Raw genomic sequence first — 22,445 nt, 5'->3', positions numbered from 1 at the left:
AAGCTACAGCCTGGAGATTAACCTAATAAGGAATTTGTTGGCATATTAAAGCCTAGAATTGAGGTTAGCCATGTGATCTGCGAAGTGCAAAGATTTGGAAAATTAGGTCCAAGCACACTACAGTAACAAACGCACACAATTTTGTCTATTTCAAATCAATTAAAAAAAAATCATAATTACGACATTAGGGTTGAATATTTAAAGCTAATATGTTAGCTTTGACCAAAGAAAAGCGGTCCAAACGAGTCTTAAATATGAAAATTAGTTGCTAAAAGGATGCAAATTAGTCCCCCAGATGAGATGTGTGCTATGGGGTAGTGGCTGTGCCGTTAAATTATTTATAATTAAACGAAAAAAAATGACATGATAACACTAGTTTATCGTAAAATTTGCAAAATATTATTATGCACACTTCAGACTTAATTTTTTTCTGTCAAATAAAGAGCTGACTTAAGTTAATCTAATTCATGTGTTTTTTGCTGCACCCTTCGCTGTCTCAATACCTTAATAATAATGTATTAACCATATTTTTACCGAATTTCAAGGCCCATTGTCATATATTTTTCATACATAAGGCACAGCAGACTATAAAACACAAGAAATTGAGACTGCTGTAAGAGCTAACAAGGATTTTAGTGGGCTTTTTATACACTTACTTTGTACATTAAAGCAATGATTGATCAGTCGATAAGTGTTGCTGACCAAAATCGTATAACATCATATAGATAGATAGATAGATAGATACTTTGTTCATCCCCGAAGGGAAATTCACATTTCCAGCAGCATCCCTGAGCTGAGAACAATCGAGAACAATCGAAAATAACACGGGAGCTGCTGCAACAGGAATCCTACCCGAGCAGTGAGAGCGTCAACACTTACCACTTGACCACCAGTGATACAGATGACATTTGAAAAGGCATTGTACTTTCTCACCATCACCCTTTCTTTTAACTCATGATGCCAGAAACACTGATTTGCATGGTGCATTATGTTCTGCATGTGCAAAGGTCAAAATGTCTGTCCACTTCTTCACCTACACGTCAATAACTTCGCGGTTTGATATGTATATGTACGTTAAAAGTTTTATGTTGAAAGACTTTCCGTTTTCTCCCTTCTCTAATATTTGTTTCTGGCACTATGACCAAAAAGGTGAGATAATGAAATAACGGCTAATACTTTTTTGTATGTCAGTTGGGCCACTGGTGTTCAGTGATAAGGCTTCAGATAGATAGATAGATCTTCTTCAAGGCTTCAGCACTCTCACCGCCATATGACCCAGGTTTGAATCACGTTGTATACAATGTTTTGTGATTTAGGTCAGCGGTGTTTATCGTCTGATCAATCATTGCACAAATACAGGAGCTTACTGTAAAACTAAGTGTGCTTACGCACACACTTATAAATACTGCATGCATTTTCAATCTTATAAACCTTATTATGTAGTATGTTAGGTGCACCGGGTTAAAAGGTGCATTTTCAAATTTCTAGCCAATATGTTTTTTTAGGTGCACATTATAGTCTGATATACACCATAATTATAAAAAGTCGTTCACTATGTATTTAGACAAAATCACAGGCGAAAAAAAAGTAGTCTTACATAAACGCTTATCACAGCCACAACAATGTCGTTACGTGCAGAACCTTTAAGACCGAGTATGGTAAAATGTGAAATTGTTTAAGATGCAAACGGTGTCTTTCTCACCAGAACACAACGTTGACCAGTATGTAGAAGAGCACACACTGGACTGGTCTCTGCCACACCAGTATAGACTGCAGGTAGGTGAGAATAGGCTCGTAGGGCCCCAGCCGAGTCTGCAGCACCGCTTTGACCGCCCGCACTTCGGCGTCCCTCTCGCTGGAGCTCGGTCGGCTTCGTAGCAAAACAGAACCGGGGTTCGTCTTGCCAACGGCACCTTCCGTCGTCGCCACGTCTTCCATAGCTCCTGTTAGAGCCATCCTTAAAATTAAATATAGCATGAAGGAAAACAGTAGATGTGGAAAAAAGTACAGGACGCTCGCTAGGGGACGTTAGGTGGAGGAAGCATAATATCGGTGGGTTTGAGGAGCAATGTGGGCAAAATATCTAACAGAATCCAAACAGCGATAATAAACGAGAAAAACGTAATCGAAAGAGTAAACAATTAGCTTCCCACTTACTATTCTGACATTTTTACACGGAGAAGGTCTAGGCGTAGAACTGCAAATATGGCGTAACCTGTTTTTCTGAGCTCTTTATCGTCCAATCAGAATGTGCAGGGACAAAAGTGGTATGTTGCATTCGCAGTTATGGGAATTCTAAGAAGCGCCTTTTAATCGAAAAAGCAATGCATTGCTGTCAACTTCAGGTAATCACTCCCCTTACTAATGATTGCATGATTGTCCTTATTAGGCGATAATAAACCTTACAAAATAACGCAGCAGCTATTTACTCGCAGAAAGACAGACTGTAGAATAAAAACAAAGTTAATAAACAAGTTTATTTTATTTACCAAATACATGCTTGATCGATGATAGCATTTGCTAGGCTCCTTCGACAATTTTACCATCTACGATGACATTTTGATCTGCTATAAGTGACCGAGACGATCCGGATTGCTGCCGGAATGGGCAAGATGAGATCAGTCTAAAAAACACGAAATTTTGAAATTAATTTAAAAAAAAGTCCCGTCCAAAAATGGTGTATGGTGTATTAAATTTGAAATAATCAAAACAACGGGGAAAACGTATAACTTGACAGGTGTTGTCTGTCAGAATGTTGTCACGTTACATGCGTCATTACACTGTAGTAGTCATGTCAGGTTACACGAAACATGTTAAGCGTATACATCAGTTTATTTTTTAATTCGCTGATGTCACATTTGCATACCTGTCAACCTCAGACAATTGCGCCCCTTAATAATAGGAACGGTGCATCCGCAATGATTGCAGCAAGGCTTTAAGGCTAGGACCTTAGCTTGGCCTTTAGGCTCAGTGTAAGAGTCCCGGCTCCTAGGCTTTGTAGCGTATTATGAACTGACCGACAATGGATAATGAATAATGAATAAAGAAGATAGAAAAATAACCCTTAAAAAGTGGTTAAGGGACCCAACCAGTCAACCACAATTTGTGTAACACAAGTTTATTTTATCACCCAAATAAACCACACAAAGAATTCTTTCTGCGTATTTCCTCCCATTTGCAGCCAATTTAGTGTTGCTTATTTTGTGTTTCATTTGTTTGTTGATGCCCTTGCAACACCCATTGCAGCCTTGTCCTTCTGGAAGAAAGATTACCTCACATGCGGTCCTTTTCAAGGTTTCTCTTATTTCCTCATGCTAAGGTTTTGAGTTTACCCAGCCCTCATGTAGGTTTAAGATCGGGGGATGGCGTAATAATAGTCTGTAATCTCCACACCCCTATGAGACTGGGAACTATACAAATAAAGATGGCTTGACTTGACTAGCAGTATATATATATATATATATATATATATATATATATATATATATATATATATATATATATATATATATATATATATATATATATATATATATATATATATATATATATATATATATATATATATATATATATATATATATATATATATATATATATATATATATATAATGTACCACAGCCTAGTGGGATATTGCTGTGGTATGACTAGCAGTAATTTATTTAAAAACAATACCGTACGAAAGTTGTCAACGGCAAACAACATTTTTAATAATCAAAAAAACGAGGAAAACGTATACGATGACAGGTACGCAGTTGTGTCAAATGTAAGCTTCGCAAGTGACCCCCTTAGCAAGAGAGTGGTGTGAATTTCAGGCACTCACAAACATATCAAACATGCTTGCGCCAAGTACGGAAAGAGGAAATTTCAATTTTCCAAATTTGGTGTAAGGAGTGTCAAATTGCGTTGTTTTACGTGGTGAGAAGAACGTATTTTCGTTATGTCAATGTTTACCTCCAGGGGCAGTGTTACATTGTCCTGCCTCCAATAAATAGACGAAGAAGTCCGCTTTGAGCATCACATCAGAGGCAAGCGGGAAGCAGTCTGGCAGCACGCTAGCCAAACAGGCAAATTACTTGCATGCTGACATCAAAATAGCGCCACACAAGACTCCAAGATGCCTCGGGAAATAATAACGCTACAGCTTGGACAGTGTGGGAACCAAAGTACGTGTTACTATTCAGATAAACGTCAATCTACGTCTCGTTATCCCGTAGACGCTACGCATAGCTTGCACACGATCGTCTGTTCTCTCGTCCTTTGATGTCATCTTAACATTGTCACCACATCTTATTTATTTATTTAAAAGCTTCTCAAAGATACCGAATGCGTTTGCGCTATGCCTTGCAAGATCGAAATAAGTCGTCGCGCTTATAATATTTTGAATATTGTGGCGTCAATGCTACTATGAATCCTTCGCACATGGCTTTTTGAATGAACATTGTAAGTCAAATCTACTCGTTTCTGTGCTTGCAGTCGGCTTTGAGTTTTGGAAGCAGCTTTGTGCAGAGCACGGCATCAGTCCAGAGGGGATTGTCGAGGAGTTTGCCACCGAAGGGACTGACCGAAAAGACGTTTTCTTTTACCAGGTACGAGCTGTGCATGCAATATACCCTATACATTACAGAGTCATCTTTGAAAGGCTGCTCTTATCCGATTTGCTCTTAGGAGGTTGAGACGTGCAGAACTAAACGTAGCCTGTGTGCACTGACATGATAGTCCAGTAGGTGGCTCTAGAAGACTGATAAATCCGGTGTCAATGGACCCATTAAAAGATCAAAGTGTTTGTGACTGTTTGGGCCGATGCTTTACTGGCAGAGGATTGAAATCTTCTCTTGGCCCGCCTTGAAGATGGCAGGCCGCCAGCAGCCGCAAAACTACCACTAGAAACCACCAGCAGCACATTGGTAATTTTAGGAGCATGAAGTAAAACATGTGCTGAGAACTGTGAAACCCGGGAAGGCAGCTGGCCCGGATTGAGTACCAGGGTGATTCTTTTTTTGGTAGCAACATTGTTTCACGTTTTCATGATTATTTTTTTTTACAACACTGAGAAATACACAGTGGTGAAGCTCAGGGATGGTTACGGTTATAATTATAGCTTGTTTTCTTAAACAATGTCTCCCAACCTGCCATATCCTAACAAAAATACTAACCAACAAACCTTATTTTTTCAATGTTTTGTTCATAAATACATATATACTAAATTGTGGACTGAGCAATTCGGAAAAACGCTGGACTGTGTAATGTAAGATCAAACATTCGGTTGTGTCCGGCAACTCTGTCTGACCCCCCCCCCCCCCCCCCCAAGACAACAAAGTCGGTTAGTTCTTTGTTCCTTTGTGTCTTTGTTTTCTTATCCTCACTGTAAATGAACTGGAGTCGTCCAATTTCGTTGTCATAGCATATCCCATTTTGTAACAATGACAATAAAGGCATATTCTATTCTAAGTTAATATTATTATGATATCAATAACTTGGAAGATAATTATCACCACTCCCTGACCTAATTTCCCCCTGTTAGGTCTATAAACCTAATTGGTGGGAGTGGGGACACAACAGGGTGAAATATAGCTGTTGTTATTTAGCTGATCAACTTTTAACTAGCTAACTGTCAACAGATTAACCTTTTCTTCTATTTTTTTAAATTTACTCTAAACATTTTCCATGATTTGCCACAACGGGGTACAACTTTTAAGAGTGCTTACTACAAGTATAACACATTTGAACAAAAAAAAGTTTAAATGGAAATGTAGTATTTTGGACGGGCAATTGAGCACATTCTAACAAAAAAGACAAGTCAGAAAATACATTCATGACATTTAATTGCATAATGAAATTAATTTTAGTATAGTTCATCAAATTATTGAAGAAAAAAAATGATCCTGTATTTTCATAGCCCACAACTCTTCCACCACGGACACAATCAAATTGAGCATGTGTCACTAGAAATGTATCTAAAATACAAAATAATATTGGCACATTTTATTGATGGTTAAATCATTGCAAATATTTAAAGTGAATAGTTAAAGTACTTTTTAATAGACATTTAACTGATCTCGGGAAGATGCACACATGAAATGTTGCACCAAACATCACCACAGAGGGTGCTAATGCACTACGCAGACCAGCCTGCTGGGGTCTTCGCCAATTTCTTCAACCGGTCCCTGTCACAAGCCACTCTGCCTTGACCTCCATCATCTTCCTCATCCCATAACAGCAATCAATGGTGGGCCTTAGGCCTATAGTAATTATCACACTCATGCCTGTAGTCATAAAACGCTTTGAGTTGGTGTTCCAGCACATCAAAGGTTCCCTACACCACACACTGGAACCTTATCAGTTAAATAAACACTGCTTTTCATTCTGCGCTGAGCCATTTGGATAAACCTGTGAGCTATGTCACGATACTCTTCCTGGACTTGGCGTTTAAAACCATCATGGTGGAGAAACTCCAACCGCGGGCTCTCCTTGATCTGCTGCTGGACTATGAACTTTGCGTTTGTGGCAGGCCGATGACGAGCACTACATCCCCCGTGCGGTGCTCCTGGATTTGGAGCCTCGAGTGATCCACTCCATCCGCAACTCCCCTTATGCCAATTTGTACAACCCCGAAAATATCTACCTGTCCGAGCATGGGGGAGGCGCGGGAAACAACTGGGCTAGCGGGTACTCACAGGTGAGTCCTAAAGGCTGAAATGTCTGACTTCCCCAAATCAAAAGTTTACATCTAAAGCTTTTGTGTTGACGTTTTGCCTCCTGCAGGGTAAAAAACTTCAAGAGGACATTTTTGACATCATTGACCGCGAGGCAGATGGGAGTGACAGTCTTGAGGTAAGTCCTCAAAGAGCGTTTATTCTGGTGGAGTCAGATTTTCCCTCCATTTGTTCTGATGTTTGCCTATATTATAATTATCCTTGTCAGTAAATGGCATCAAAAACATTGTATGATTTATTAAATTTTCAAAATACCGTGTTGTCATACTGATGGCCTGTTAAGCTGGGCCTCTGCTTCCATTTGAAAGGACGATTATTCTTAAATCTTTTTGTGTCTGCTTATTTAAGCCGCCCAGCTTGTGAAATAACAGCCATTCCCTCACTAATGTCTGCAATTCCTGTAAGACGCTTGCATTCTAGACCCCACATGAACATCGGTCCATGTGTTCACGTGTTTGAACGGTGGGGTGCGACCGAGCCAGGGTGTGTATGTTGGCAGAGAGTAGTGTGTAATAAGTGCGGCACTAAGATCTAAGTAGAAGCCAGATATTACAGCCAGGAAGGTTTAGAAGGGTACCTTATTTTGCAAGCTGCCTTTATGTGATAATAAGCCTTCTGTCCTTATTCTCGCCTTGCAGGGCTTTGTTTTGTGTCATTCCATCGCCGGGGGGACGGGCTCTGGTCTGGGCTCTTATTTGCTTGAGAAGCTAAACGACAGGTCCAAAGACACACATGACAGATTCGGAATATCAAGGAAGTGTTGTCTTTTTGTTACTGAATTTCTATTTATATCTCAGGTACCCAAAGAAGCTTGTACAGACGTACTCGGTTTTCCCAAACCAGGATGAAATGAGCGACGTGGTGGTCCAGCCATACAATTCGTTGCTGACCCTCAAGAGGCTCACGCAGAATGCTGACTGTGTGGTAAGATGAGACAGATACCTACCCTTCCCAGTGTTTCCTTTATCTTGGAGGTTTCTGGCCGGCCACCGGATTTGATTGGTCTACTCTACAGTCAATCCAGGGCCCGAGTCTCACAAATTTATACTTGTAAAAATTGTAATATTTTTAAATACAAATCTACCTTCTTAGAATAACCTTCTGTTAACCATTGAACAACTGGCATCCTTTTACAGCAGCAATCACAAAAGCATAACTGCATTTGACTAACTTACGGATTTTTACATTTGATTATACCTCAAAACAGAATTGGCATCGGAAAAACACTCAATATTTTTAGTCAAATTATATGAGAAACAATTTCTTTACTGCACTAAACTCTGATCTCGTTTACCAAACTTTGTGGGGTTTGACTTGTTTGCTGTTCTATTGCCTTTCATAACGAGTTTATTCATGATTCAATAGTTTACAAGGGCACACATTCATTATAGATTTAGCTTATTGATTTTACTCTAAAATACTCTTGAGCAATGCATTTGAATCAAATATTCACACCTTCTTCTTCCGGGGGAGCATGCTTCTGGACCACTCTAGACTGTCTACCCACCAGGGTCTCGCAAAATTCTATGGGAACACTGATAACCCAATACCTAACATGTGACTTTTGCTTTTTGCTGAAAAAAAGATGACCGTTCATATGACTTGGAACAGTTTTAGTTTCACTTGTGGTATTGGAGTGCAGAATGCAAAGTTTCATAACGCTTGACGTTTTCTGGCCGCCTCTTGGTTTTTGTCGTGAGCCATGTTTGCAGGATTGTGTCCTCAGGGCTTGTTTGTGTCACTCGTCAGGTTGTGCTGGATAACACTGCGCTGAATCGCATCGCCACTGACCGGCTGCACATCCAGAACCCTTCCTTCTCACAGATCAACCAGTTGGTGAGTGAGCGTCACTATGTCCGACAGCAATGTATTCTTAAGGGACTTTAAAGGAACTAGATGAGTTGCATTGAATAGTCCTATTATTGTACTGTGTAACTCAATCAATGGAATGTTAGCTTTAATGAATTAAAAAAACAATCATAAGCTGTGCACATTGACCAATTGACAGGGATCAGAATTTTCCGCGGATCCGCGGATTTCTGCTGTTTTTGAACCCCAAAGGCATTCCGACTTTTTCACTTTTTCTCTTGCGTAGCAAACAAATTCAAAATCCGACTGTCTCACTCTTTCCTTTATTGCTCTGGCGCACCCTGGCGGCCGTTAAAAAAATTGGCCGCATTGTTAGGGTGGGGGGGGGGTTGGTTCCGCCCTGCTTTGTTCCTGGACCCTGGCTATTTCAGCTGAAAATGAAAATCTCCATTCTGATCCCTGAATTGAAGCCATTCAGGACATGTGCGTTGGTGCTCATTTACCACTATTGCCAGGAGCGCCGTAGCGCATTTTAACCATTACCCTATTCACTGCCTTTGACAGCTTACAGACGTCATTGCCATTTACTTAATGACTGCCAGAATCCCTATCGTGGTTAACGGCAGCATATGAGTTAAGAGCAGTAACTCATCATTTTCATTTTATTAATTTTTCTTGGTCTCTTAGCCATTGAAATTAAAGTAAAGGTGATAATGTTGTTTATCCTCCATTATTTTTGGCTAGCAGATTTGTCGGGGTTATGGGAAATAAAAATGGCCTTGCAGACTCTTAAAAAGCTGACCTGTGCAGCAATGATTTTTTTTCTTCTCGACATGTATGCTTTTAGTCAATGATGGTGCAATAATAGTCTGGTTTGGCACTTTTAGTAATAAAATAACTTTTTTTAAGAGATTTTTTTTCTATATATTTGGAATGACTCTTGGGGATATTATTTTTTGTTTTGGTGGTCAGGCATAAGGATGCGTGGATTGATTTGGTATCAAAAGAAAGGAGAGGATGTTGTCATGTTTGACCCATGCACGTACTTTTTTGACATTTGCGCAAAAATAAATTGTGAATTGTCTTTGTTTTATTTAGCCTTTCAAAATGCTACTGTTCTATTTTTTTATGAATGCACGCTACGTTTTATTGGACTCTTCTTGTTGCCCAATTAAGCGGCACATTATGCATTTTGTTTTTTTGAATCGTCAAAAGAAGAAAATTACTTTAGCAATTTGATTTTTTTTTTTTCATTGCATTTCTTTCATTTATTTAAAGTATCAAAACCATACCGTAATTCATTTATATAGTAACAAAGTTAAACTTGAGGCGGTATCCTACAACAGAGTAGTCACGTGATTCATAATTCTCCACAGTATGTGCTGCATCTAACTTATTGTCGTTATTATTATTAACATTTTGATAGTAGGCTAATAATGATGCATACGACTCTTTCAACATTTCGGGTTTTTGACCCCTGTGCTAGGGTATAGTAAAATCACTTGCAACGTCAACATGCAAGAATGGACTTTAAAAATATTTGATATCCGAAGCGTTACTTCATCCCCAAACCGCATCTGCTCTCCTGACCACACCCTTAAGCAAGGCTTTTGTACCGTTCGGTCCGCAACAGGTGTCCACCATCATGTCTGCGAGCACCACCACCCTACGCTACCCAGGCTACATGAACAACGACCTCATCGGCCTTATCGCCTCGCTCATCCCCACGCCTCGCCTCCACTTCCTGATGACGGGCTACACGCCGCTCACTACTGACCAATCGGTGAGTGAAGCGCCAGGTCGGTTGCGTCAGCAGTGGTGACGGGTAATAACAGGCGCGGTTCGTGCAGGTGGCCAGCGTGCGGAAGACCACGGTCCTGGACGTCATGAGGAGGCTCTTGCAGCCCAAGAACGTGATGGTGTCCACAAGCCGAGAGCGACAGCCCAGCCACTGCTACATCGCCATTCTCAACATCATCCAGGGGGAGGTGGACCCCACGCAGGTCTGGTGCATTGCGTTTTTAGTTTTTGTTTTTTTCTTCTCGCACCGAATAGGGCTGCAATTAACAGTTATTGTAATAGTTGACTAGTCACCAACTATTGAAACGATTAGTCGGATAATTTTATTTCCCTTCTTAAATGTAGCATGATCCATCAATCAATTTACTGCTGTGTTTAATCCTCACTAGGGTTGCTGGGGTGCTGAAGCCCATCCCAGCTATCTTTGGGAAGGGGACACTAATTAGCATCAAATTGATTTAATTACTGTGTTTTCCGCACTATAAGGTGCACTTGACTATAAGGCCAGTCCCCCAAAATAGTCTTGATATTTTTCTATACAGTAATCCCTCGGTTATCGCGGTTAATGGGGACCAAAACCACCCACGAAAAGTGAAAATACGCTAAGTAGCGACGCCCCTTCAAAAATGTTTAAAAAAAAAAATGTTTTTTTTTAAAAAAAATTATTATTTTATTTTATTATTATTATTTGTTAGACCCGCAAAGCTCTGAACCCGCAAACGTGGAACTGCCAAGTAGCGAGGTCCCACTGTATATAAAGTGCTGCAGGCTATAAGCCACATGCCATTTAAATTACAGTAGAAGCTAGGCCTAGACAAGAAATGGATGCCGTATTTGATCAGTGATTGGTCAGTCAGAATATATCAATGATCACAATTGCATAACATTGGCTACATAGTGAATCAAACCTATATTGAAATGTGTACCAGATCCTCTGTACTTGACCAATTAGGCGCAGTGCTCAGTCAGTAGAGGCATAAATCCAAAGATAAACCCCTGTCTATTTTGGAAAGACAGGCGGATAGATTATCAATTAATATCAAATAAACAATTTTTATCATTGGAAATCTAGAGAAGGCTCATTGGCTAGAGTAGAAAAGTAAATGAAACAAATATGTGCAGTTGTGAAGTTTTTTTAGTGGTCAACAGCAAAGTCTGTATCAAAAAAAACTTGATTCCCGACAGTTAGTAATCAAACGGTTTTAACCACTGAGGTGTACGCATTTAATTTCAAATGTTTGTCTGGCTCAGTTGGCATAACTCTCAAGCTCCCTTTTTTATAGCCAAAAATACATGTATAAAGTACACAATGCTTGTCATCAACCAATTTAACTTGAACATTAGTACATCTCAACAAGGCGAGCCGGACTCAGTTTTGTTCGACTGTGACCGTTTCTTTAAATACTCATGCTTCGCCGAGCTACTGCCATGATAGACAAGGTCTGCTTGGCAATTTTGCAAATGGTCTTTATTTGCCGTATCTTAGTTAAAAGGTTCCTCAGCTGAGGTTTGGTATGCGTACTTGATGTTGTTGCCATTGTTTTTGCGTGTTTACCACTCGAGACAGAAATGCTAATGTGCATGAGCTAATCTTGGCAGAGATTCTATTCATGTAGAGATGCCTCACTCTGTTGGAAAAATGTGTTTGGCCGCAGTAGTGGAGAATGGAACTTAAATGTCGACTACTTTTATTTTTCTAGCAAGAAAATGTCGTGGCGGTCATTTAGCCAAGTCAGCGTTTCATTTTTGCTGTTGTGAATCCGGTGGTCGTTTGGACAGGTGCACAAAAGTCTTCAGCGGATCCGCGAACGTAAACTGGCCAGTTTCATCCCTTGGGGACCCGCCAGCATCCAAGTGGCACTGTCCAGAAAGTCGCCGTACCTGCTGTCAGCCCACCGCGTCAGCGGCCTAATGCTGGCCAATCACACCAGCATCTCCTCTGTAAGTCCAGCCTCGCTTCACACACAAGTTATTGGTACTAAAAACGTAATCCCATACAGTTACTAGTTATCTGTTGAAAAAAGGAATTATATTATCCGAATAATACTTTCAATTCATTTGGGTTACTCCAATACCAAATATGCTAATAAAAGATGATCTAGTTAGTTGTCAATGCTTCTATTAGATTTTGTCAATTATTAGTTAAAGCCCCAATCATTTGTTAATGCAATTATACATGATAAATTATGTATTTTAGTAATGTGTATTTTTTTTTCTTTAAATGTCATAAAGGTATATCCATATCCATATAAAATGTTTCATCAGCAGGGCACAATGTTCTTCTGTTGATAAACTGCAAGGCAATTGGTTCTAAAGTCAGACTAGTTTAGAACAGCTGCTTTATAAAAGTGTTTCCAAACCTATTTTAAGGCAAGGCACACTTTAATTCGTCAAAAAATCGTGAGTTACACCGTCCACCAAAAATATTTATAAATAAATCTGTCTTTATTTATTTAATTTTATTTGTCTTCCTCAAGCTTAAATGATCTTTTCCCCAAAATCGACAGTATCACGTTTTTGTCATTTGTGGCTCAGGGGGTAACATAGACTGACTTTTTTTTAACGTTGCTGTGTTCAGGGATTTTACTACAGGGAGTGCAGAATTATTAGGCAAGTTGTATTTTTGAGGATTAATTTCATTATTGAACAACAACCATGTTCTTAATGAACCCAAAAGTCTCATTAATATCAAAGCTGAATATTTTGGAAGTTGGAGTGGGGCTTTTTTAGTTTTAGCTATTTTAGGAGGATATCTGTGTGTGCAGGTGACTATTACTGTGCATAATTATTAGGCAACTTAACAAAAAACAAATGTATACCCATTTCAATTATTTATTTTCATCAGGGAAACCAATATAACAGCTCAACATTCACAAATATACATTTCTGACATTCAAAAACAAAACAAAAACAAATCAGTGACCAATATAGCCACCTTTCTTTGCAAGGACACTCAAAAGCCTGCCATCCATGGATTCTGTCAGTGCTTTGATCTGTTCACGATCAACATTGCGTGCAGCAGCAACCACAGCCTCCCAGACACTGTTCAGAGAGGTGTACTGTTTTCCCTCTTTGTAAATCTCACATTTGATGAGGGACCACAGGTTCTCTATGGGGTTCAGATCAGGTGAACAAGGAGGCCATGTCATTAGTTTTTCTTCTTTTAGACCCTTTCTTGCCAGCCACGCTGTGGAGTACTTGGATGCGTGTGATGGAGCGTTGTCCTGCATGAAAATCATGTTTTTCTTGAAGGATGCGGACTTCTTCCTGTACCACTGCTTGAAGAAGGTGTCTTCCAGAAACTGGCAGTAGGACTGGGAGTTGAGCTTGAGTCCATCCTCAACCCGAAAAGGCCCCACAAGCTCATCTTTGATGATACCAGCCCATACCAGTACCCCACCTCCACCTTGCTGGTGTCTGAGGCGGACTGGAGCTCTCTGCCCTTTACCGATCCAGCCACAGGCCCATCCATCTGGCCCATCAAGACTCACTCTCATTTCATCAGTCCATAAAACCTTGGAAAAATCCGTCTTGAGATTTTTCTTGGCCCAGTCTTGACGTTTCAGCTTGTGTGTCTTGTTCAGTGGTGGTCGTTTTTCAGCCTTTCTTACCTTGGCCATGTCTCTGAGTATTGCACACCTTGTGCTTTTGGGCACTCCAGTGATGTTGCAGCTCTGAAATATGGCAAAACTGGTGGCAAGTGGCATCTTGGCAGTTGTACGCTTGACTTTTCTCAGTTCACAGGCAGTTATTTTGCGCCTTGGTTTTTCTACACGCTTCTTGCGACCCTGTTGACTATTTTGAATGTAACGCTTGATTGTTCGATGATCACGCTTCAGAAGCTTGGCAATTTTAAGAGTGCTGCATCCCTCTGCAAGATATCTCACTATTTTTGACTTTTCAGAGCCTGTCAAGTCCCTCTTCTGACCCATTTTGCCAAAGGAAAGGAAGTTGCCTAATAATTATGCACACCTGATATAGGGTGTTGATGTCATTAGACCACACCCCTTCTCATTACAGAGATGCACATCACCTGATATGCTTAATTGGTAGTAGGCTTTCGAGCCTATACAGCTTGGAGTAAGACAACATGCATAAAGAGGATGATGTGGTCAAAATACTCATTTGCCTAATAATTCTGCACTCCCTGTACACTAAAGATAAAAATAGAGACCAACTAGTTAAAAGATTAACAATTTTGAAATACCGTATTTTCCGCACTATAAGGCGCACCTAAAAGTCTGACCATGCGCCTTATAATACAGTGCGTCTTATTTATGGATCAACATTAAATCACAAGGTCTCGCAACTTACGCAACAGCCGCCGACTCGATTTTCCCCCGAACGTGGAGTAGTCTGCGGTGTATGCTGGGATTTATATACCGGCGTTTCATTGGCTAACCAATGTGTCAATCATCATTTGAATCGATCGCTATTGGCTAAAGTTATTCGGAGCCTCGGATTGGCTAGAGCGCCAAAACAAACCCTGCAATTGGCCGAAAAAGATGTATCAATCATCCGTTGAATCGATCGCTATTGGCTGAAGTTATTCAGAGCCTCGGATTGGCTAGAGGGTCAAAAGAAACCCTGCAATTGGCCGAAAAAGATGTGTCAATCATCCATTAAATTGATCGCTATTGGCTGAAGTTATTCGGAGCCTCGGATTGGCTAGATGGCCAAAACAAACCCTGCAATTGGCCGAGTTTAGCAATGGCTTAGCAAGCTTGCTAAAGTACACCATAAAGAAACATGTTTGATTAGTCTGTATTTGCAAATAATTTACTCTCCTGGATTTACTTCACTCACGGTTGTAAGAAGACCATGATTGCGTATCATTATTGAACGTGAGAACTTAGGTGAGTTATGTGGCTTTATATTTTCCCGGTGTCTTGTTTTGGAACGATCTTGATGTTGCTGTGATGAGTTGAGTGAATTAAACTCAATTCCAAGTGTTTATTGTCATATGCACAGTAAAGTTGCGAGCGAAAAAGAAAATAGAAACTAAGAAATGTTTGGCATTTCTTGAATCCCAAGACTTTAACCTTCTGAATGATATTTGAAATGATGCATTTGAGTGACATCGTGCGGACGCGTCCGCACGTGTCTACGACACGTATTTGCTTCTTTGCAAGCTTTCGGAATGTTAAGGGGGTAATACGTTTGACTGGACTATCTGACTGTTTTGTCCACGTTCCCATTGTAGCGCCTTATAATCCGGTGCGCCTTATCTATGGAAGATATAGGACCAAAAACTATTTTTTTGGGGGTGCGCCCTATAGTGCGGAAAATACGGTAATACAATTTTCAGTGTTCTACAGTTAAATTACATTTTGTGTCCTATATCATGCTACTACATTACATTTTGTCACAAAAGGTACTTCACACAAAACAAATTATTAGAAAAGAAATTAGCATGATACAGACTGAACAAAATGTCCTTAAATTGTTGAGCACTAAAGTTATTTCAAAATGATTCCCTTTTTGATACGTTCTCCAATTTTGATCTCAAGTTTTTATTTTCAACCCATCTTTCAAGGCTTACTCCATTGTCATTTTCTTTTTGTTGGACAAAATATCTGCCAGTGGAAGCAAGAATGTTCTAACTTTTGTTTTTATTTTACCCCACAACATTAAATCAGAAAAAAAAAATTGTAAGCTGCTTACTCTTTCTGTTAATTTGTTTTTGTGGCTGAAATTGGGCAAATCCCCAAGAACACCGAAAACACCGATCTATATAATCTTTATGGCTTCAAGAATTCCTTGAGGCTAAAGTAAATCAGAGAATTTGTTGCCATATTTGACCATTTTCTGCTTCATGAAGCAGATAACATTGAAGATGTCTAAGCTGCAGTGCTTCATGTTAGCTGACTGAAAGGCTAAGCTACAGTAATACATTTAATGGTTTCAAACCCATTTGCTGAGGTTTTCTGTGTAGCAAAGCAAGTTGGTTTGTACGGCATTGTGTCTTGAAGCGTTATCCCCCCCTTACGGGTCTCAGCTATGAGGACAGTTGCATGCCGCACCTAAACAAGGGACTATTAAATGTGTATTAGTGCAAGAACTAAGTATAAATTATGGAGTTTAACTATGAGCCATGCAAAAATTAGGGTAGTGTTTCCCAGTTATGGGAAGAACTTCCTGCAACTGAAAATGTAAGCTACATATTTTTGAGATGTCTCAAAAATATTTACTCAAGATCTAAAAATGAAATGATAAATGCGCACGCAAGATTAAAATGGCATGTGTAAATCACTGCAAAATCCATTATTAACACCGGATTTCTTCTGTCCTTTAAAAAGTGCTCGAAATTGGTCATGAAAAAAGTGTTTGTACCCTGGATAAAGCACTGCAGCCTCAATCCAGTGATAAGTTAACTGACTGAAAGGCTATGACACTACATTCAATGGTTTCAAGTTTTCCTTAAATCAAAGCAAGTCACACGTGTGTGTTTCCCCCCCCCTCCGGCAGCTGTTCGAGCGAACGTGCCGGCAGTACGACAAACTGCGCAAGCGGGAAGCTTTCCTGGAGCAATTCCGCAAGGAGGACATCTTCCAGGACAACTTTGACGAGCTAGACAATTCACGCGAGGTGGTGCAGCAGCTGGTGGACGAGTATAGCGCTGCTACCAGGCCCGACTATATCTCCTGGGGGACACAGGAGCAATGAAACGGTCTTTCTCGAATGCAGCCTATGAGATGACACCAAACGAGTGTCATATTGCTAACGTTCACACATAGCCTTTTTGCCTTTCTTTGAACTTACCCTGCAAACTGATCCGCAGACGGTAACGTAGTATAATATCGTTGTGGTTTTAAGAAAAAGATCTGGTTCTACATTGACATGTCATTTGGTACAGCACATTAAGGGCCACATTCACATCGAAGTAATACTTTTTGACTACAGCTTCCAAAAGTCATTTAGGTCATGGACAATCACTAAACGTGACCAATCTGCATGTGTAAAGTTTACTACGATATTGCCTTGTTTCATATCTTTCAACCGCAGCCAATTCCTCCCCTTATTGTTTACAATCCCTCTTATAAAAAGATGATAAACAGTTAAAAGGCAGCACCTTTTTACTCACAGCAAACAAACTATAATAGATCATTTGTGTATAAAGTTTTTCCATTTCCCAAATAACATCATCATTATTTCATCATCTTTTCCCCCCCAGCACTAGCAGAAAAATTAAGTATTTCTTGTAAGTAGCATTAATAAACCCTTGATCAAGGAAAATGTTTGCTAGTGTACCATGACAATATTAATAGCTTAAGATCAAGATGTCGTCTGCTCCCAGTGACTGAGACCCTCCGGATAGGAGCCAGAATGGGCAAGACGAGATAGGCCATGTCTTGTATATTTGTACAGCCCTTCATCACAAGAAGTATAGTATAGAAAGGACTGTACAGACTCACAAAACCCTTAACCGCATGGGTTGCCTGGGCACCAACAAGGACGCAACTCTGTCCAGCTTTATCCACAGTTGACAGTCCCTGGGCTGGTCTTGGGTTGTGTCAAAGTTGGCACAAGTCCAGTTTTTGCCCTGGAGAATGATCTTGTCAGTCCTGGTGACCATACCACTAAAGTTTCCGTCCGCGCAAAGTTGACAACAGTTCTTTGTAGGGTCCAATGTGCCCTCTAAATGGTGTTGCGCACAGTTTGTTTGTCACATGGGCTAAGTAGCAGATGCCTCGAAGTTTCCCGTAGCATCGCATCTCCAAGGCCTGGATTTTCTTTTCCAGTCTTGCTGTGAGATTTAGTCATGCAAGCGTAGAGGAAGACGGAAGTAACAGGTGCTTGAATAGTCTGATCTTTTATTTTGTTGCTATGTTCTTGTCTAGTTTGAGTTATCCTGGCCATGATTTCTGTTTCTGACCTCTTCTGATATGAAAGTTCCACTATATCTAAATTCAGTGACACTTTCTAGCTCTTTTGTCAGTGGTGATGTTTGTGGAGATACCTTAGGGATATTTGGTCATTACTTTTGGTTTTTCTGTGCTGAGTTGGTTGCTTTGTCCAGGCGACTGAACAGATCTAAGTTCAGGTTCTTGCAGTATCATTCTGTTAATATCATCAGCAAAATGGCGGTCAGTGATGTTTTGTCCCCCAATACTGACCGTATCTTCATGTTGCTCCCAGAGCTTTGGCCATGATCTTTTCCAGGAAGATGTTTGAGAGAGAATGCAACCTTGTCTCACACATGCTGTGGTTTGTAATTATGCTACAATGCCACCATTGGTCAGTACGGCAAGATTGGCATTTGCATACAGTTGTTCAATGGTCTGAACTAGTTTGTGGCCCATCTTGTACTTTTGCATGGTGGCCCATAAAGCGGCTTGCTGTACTCTGTCAAACAGCTTCTAGTCATTGACAAAGCATGAAAGGTTTCTTAGGTGGTGGTGTTGTTGATGTGTTGTTCTCACATAGAATGTGCAGATTAAAAATCTGCCCCTTCTCTCCCTGAAACCTCGATGTTTCTCGGCTTGGATATTCTCAGCCTGTGGGTACAGTCTGATTCAGTAGGACCTTTAAGACTAAGGATTGTAGGTTTTGCCTTTGGGGACGGTGTAATTAACAATAGTTTGTGCAGCCCTTTGAGACTCGTGATTAAGGGTTATTCAAATAAACATTACTTAATTTTTATTACATCATCCCCTGACCTAAAACCTACACGAGGGCAAGGAAGAACTGAAGAAACTTTGAGCAAAAAACTGCACATGAGGTAATTCCCCTTCCTTGATGACGAAGCTGCACTGGATGTTGCAATACACAAACATAGACAACATGAAACATAGGTCATTCATAAGCTTAAGAATAAGTGTGTTTTAAGCCTAGATTTAAAAAATTTTAAAATTATTATACTGCTTACACAATTTGAAATGATCAAATAAATTAAAATATGGGAAAAAAGTATAAGTTGTTAGGAATGTTGTTAAGTGTTATATGTGTAAATTGCTCTTGAAGGGCAGGTGGGTGTTAAGCGCACAGCCCCACGGAGCATATGTCCCGGGTTTAATTCCAACTACCGTGACCTCTGTGTGGAGTTTGCATGCGCTCCTGTTTCCTCCCACATTTTGAAAACATGTCGGGTGTAAATGAGTGAGCAAGTGATTGGGGGTTCAACATGTCCTTTTCAAATAAACTCATGAATTTGTATTTTTCTTTTATTAATAATTAACATACAGTATTTGTCCTATTGCACTTTTCAAGTTTTTTTTTTCTTCTAAAAAAAATAAGGGCAATCAGCTATACACACACACACACATATTAGATAAAGAAGGTACCATATGGCATACAAAGTGAATATAAAACAAGCTTTCTCTACTTGGACTAAAAGATCCCGGAGCTGCCTGCAGCTGCCAAGCAGTCAGTATTTTGCCGATCACTGTATTGGAACAAGCTACTGCTGGCGTTTCGTTGTCCATTTTGTCTTGTCACATGGGAAATTGCACAATTTAGTGCTCCAAGTGCAATTCAAGGCTTTGAATAGAAAAGTGGACAGTAGGGTCAGGGTATCTTGTCAACATTTATGAACAAAGAACATTTTTTTTTGGTCTACCGTTAAACTCGGCAACACTTTGGCTTTGGGTTCAACCTCGAACACTTCAAATGGGTCAGTGTGTCATGTGGTTGATTTTGAGGCGGTTGTTGTATGTAGTGCATGGAGTGGATCTGCTTTGCACGTTTGTGCATGTAAATATCAAAATGGGGGGGTTTCCAACATTTGTGCTCATTGCTATTCTGCTCATTAACGAGCAAAGGCTCGCAAAATAAGTGAAGTTATCGGTAACATTCTGTCGAGTCGTTGAAAACAATCGGCAGACGTAGATCAACCGTCAGACCTGAACAAACTTGGAGTTTTGCAAAGCAGGCACAAAAAGGTTCACTTGTGTGTGCATAAGACATTAGAAATGTATGATCTGTTTCCCCCTAAACTGCTTCTCGACTTATTCACTGCCATTGACGTTTTAAGACGTCAAAGATTCAAATTTTGGGGCAAGTGAATGAGTTGAGAAGCTGCACGGCGGTCACTTTATTAGACTAACGTGTCAATAAACAAAAATCCCTCATCCTTGATCTACATGTTCCATTTCTTGGTGCAACAAGGAAATAGTAAATTCTCAAATGAGTATTATTTACTATCATGCAAAGGAGGGTACGTACATGTGTATCTAATAGTGTCCTATGGTTGTGGATGAGGCCCAGGAGCATAACAGATTGGCTTGTCCTGAAAAGTACCAAAAGAGGCACCTGCTATTGTTGCTTTTCTTCAAATTCCTTTTCTGAGTGGTTTCACCAAGCTGAGGAAAGTTCATGTGTCTATGAAATGTATTTGGTGGCCCTCATTGATGAAAACCGAAATCTGCATCACATATGCCAGACATCTTTGCCAAATGTGTTTGTGATCATGTGATTATGTTCTTATATTCCTGCAGTTTGTAGAGTTTAGTTTCTTTGTGTTGCATGGCAGAGGGTCCCCGTGATGAACTCAGTCCCCCTGCGCCCGGTCAGCTCCCCTCTCCTCCTGCCTGGCCAAAACGCGTGGATCTGTGTGAGAGGGGGACTTAATCATTCGCACCTGTCCTTCACCGCGCTACACTGACAAAAGAGGAAAATGACGCTCGAATTAAAAAAAAAAAGTGTGCAGGAGAAGGGTGGGCTGGCTCTTACAAATAAAAGATCAAAAATTCTGATTTTCTTCGCGCTCGGCCCCTCAAATCAAGTTGATTGGTTAGGCTCGGGCCGGTGCGGCTTTAATAGCAGTCTAGGCTATTTCTGAACGTGTGTCCCAAAAATGAAAACACATTTTGACATTTGATAGCCAATAAACTTTTTTCCCATTTCGGGTTTGATTTTGGAGTAAGAATGGCAAATATGCTGTATTGTCATTGGACAAGATGAAATAGGGGCAGCACGACGCATGTGCAGCACAGTTCTGAGGTCATGAGATCAAACATTCTGTGTGGAGTTTCCATGTTCTCCCCGTGCTTGCGTGGGTTTCCTCCGGGCACTCTGGTTTCCTCCCACATTCCCCAAAACATGCATGTCATGTTAACTAGATAGTCCAAATTGTCCCTAGGTGTAAATGAGTGTGCGAACAGTCTGTCTCTGTGTGCCCTGCGACTAGCTGGAAACCAGTTCAGAGTGTCCCCTGCCCACTGCCTGAGGATGGGCTCCAGCACCCCCGCAACCCTACTGAGGATAAGCGGTGCAGATAATGGATGGAAGGAACATGAAATAGTTTTATGTTTTTATCCCTCCCTGGTGAACAAAAATCAAATTTTCTGAAAACACAAAGCTCAAGGGCAAGATTTCTACACACAGATGCCCAAACACTTTGAATTTTCTCATTTTTACATCTCCAAATGTTTTCAGTTTTCCCCACAAGCATAAGCCCATTACTCGCCATTCTTACTCCAAAACCTGAAATGAAAAAAATCAATTGGCTATTTAAAGTCAAAGTGTTTAGTGATCTTTGAGGGACACACTGTATATTTCAGTAGGATTTGTGTGTTTTTTGAATATGTGTCCGAAAAAAATCCAAACCAAGACTTGGAATGAGTGACAGTTAACGGTGACTTTTGGAAAACTCTTAAAAGTAGCGCAGTTTGCTAGTTGCGCCGTGACAAATTGGCAGGAAACCGTCAAAACTGAAGGAGAAGAAGCTCCGGCAGCAACAATGAACCTCCCGTCATACGGCCAAAGCGACTTAAGCCGCAAAGCCAAACATCTGTTTCCAGTTGCGAGTTCTCACAGTTGGCTGCATCAACACTTCTGCGGTAAGGAGTGCCGCCATCAGGGACATTCCCAAAACTCCTTGACAGAAGGCGGGGGGAGGAGAGGGGATGTTTTCTCTGTCGCCCGCTGTCGAGGAAATCGACCCGAACAAGGCGGAGACCGAAAGCAGATGCGGAAGTTCTGTGCAGTCCGGATCAGCCTAGTGCGGGTGGGCAGCGCCCGTTTCAGACCGGGTGCGAAGGCAGTTCCAGAAGGGCGGGCGGCAAAGGGTGTCGGAACGCCGTTGGCGTGCCCCCGTGGATTTTGACGGGGTCGCCTTTGCCCGGCTGAGGACGGGTAGCGCTCAAGTAGGCGTTCATCAGCTGCGTGATCTCGCTCAG

General features: G+C 40.7%; 3 protein-coding genes across 4 annotated transcripts in view; 1 reads left to right on the top strand and 2 right to left on the bottom strand.

The window, feature by feature from the left end:
- Positions 1 to 4,152, bottom strand: part of retreg3 (reticulophagy regulator family member 3) — a 10,754-nt gene extending 6,602 nt beyond the window's left edge. Inside the window, exons 1-2 of one of the 2 annotated variants that reach the window (XM_088330541.1) lie at positions 3,956 to 4,152; positions 1,703 to 1,943 (exon numbers count right to left, since the gene is read on the bottom strand). In XM_088330541.1, the coding sequence (XP_088186667.1) occupies positions 1,703 to 1,943; positions 3,956 to 4,019 (305 nt within the window). In that variant the 5' untranslated portion in view covers positions 4,020 to 4,152. Of the gene's footprint in view, positions 1 to 1,702; positions 1,958 to 2,157; positions 2,288 to 3,955 lie in introns of those variants that run through there. The other variant, XM_088330549.1, reaches the window with a different exon arrangement.
- On the top strand, positions 3,999 to 19,482 carry tubg1 (tubulin, gamma 1). The gene is made up of 11 exons (XM_088330559.1): positions 3,999 to 4,167; positions 4,478 to 4,590; positions 6,513 to 6,680; positions 6,767 to 6,835; positions 7,356 to 7,435; positions 7,515 to 7,641; positions 8,467 to 8,553; positions 10,160 to 10,309; positions 10,377 to 10,529; positions 12,106 to 12,267; positions 16,795 to 19,482. The coding sequence occupies exons 1-11, from the start codon at positions 4,119 to 4,121 to the stop codon at positions 16,990 to 16,992; spliced, it is 1,356 nt and encodes a 451-aa protein (XP_088186685.1). The 5' UTR covers positions 3,999 to 4,118; the 3' UTR covers positions 16,993 to 19,482.
- plekhh3 (pleckstrin homology, MyTH4 and FERM domain containing H3) overlaps positions 19,473 to 22,445 on the bottom strand; it is a 57,590-nt gene continuing 54,617 nt past the window's right edge. Inside the window, exon 13 of the mRNA XM_088330530.1 lies at positions 19,473 to 22,445. Coding sequence (XP_088186656.1) covers positions 22,290 to 22,445 — 156 coding nt within the window. The 3' untranslated portion in view covers positions 19,473 to 22,289.

This window comes from Urocampus carinirostris, chromosome 1, assembly GCF_059441175.1.
Source record: "Urocampus carinirostris isolate Australia breed hairy pipefish chromosome 1, RoL_Ucar_1.0, whole genome shotgun sequence".
Classification (NCBI taxonomy): Eukaryota; Metazoa; Chordata; class Actinopteri; order Syngnathiformes; family Syngnathidae; genus Urocampus; species Urocampus carinirostris.
The sequence above is the reverse complement of the archived record's forward strand: the minus strand, read 5'-3'. Positions and strand labels throughout refer to the sequence as shown.

Bases quoted from the DNA above. Each gene is read 5' to 3' on its own strand.
- tubg1 (XM_088330559.1), top strand. From the start codon at position 4,119: ATGCCTCGGGAAATAATAACGCTACAGCTTGGACAGTGTGGGAACCAA. The intron at 6,836-7,355 runs GTAAGTCCTCAA...CTCGCCTTGCAG, and splicing joins ATGGGAGTGACAGTCTTGAG to GGCTTTGTTTTGTGTCATTC. The intron at 8,554-10,159 runs GTGAGTGAGCGT...GGTCCGCAACAG, and splicing joins TCTCACAGATCAACCAGTTG to GTGTCCACCATCATGTCTGC.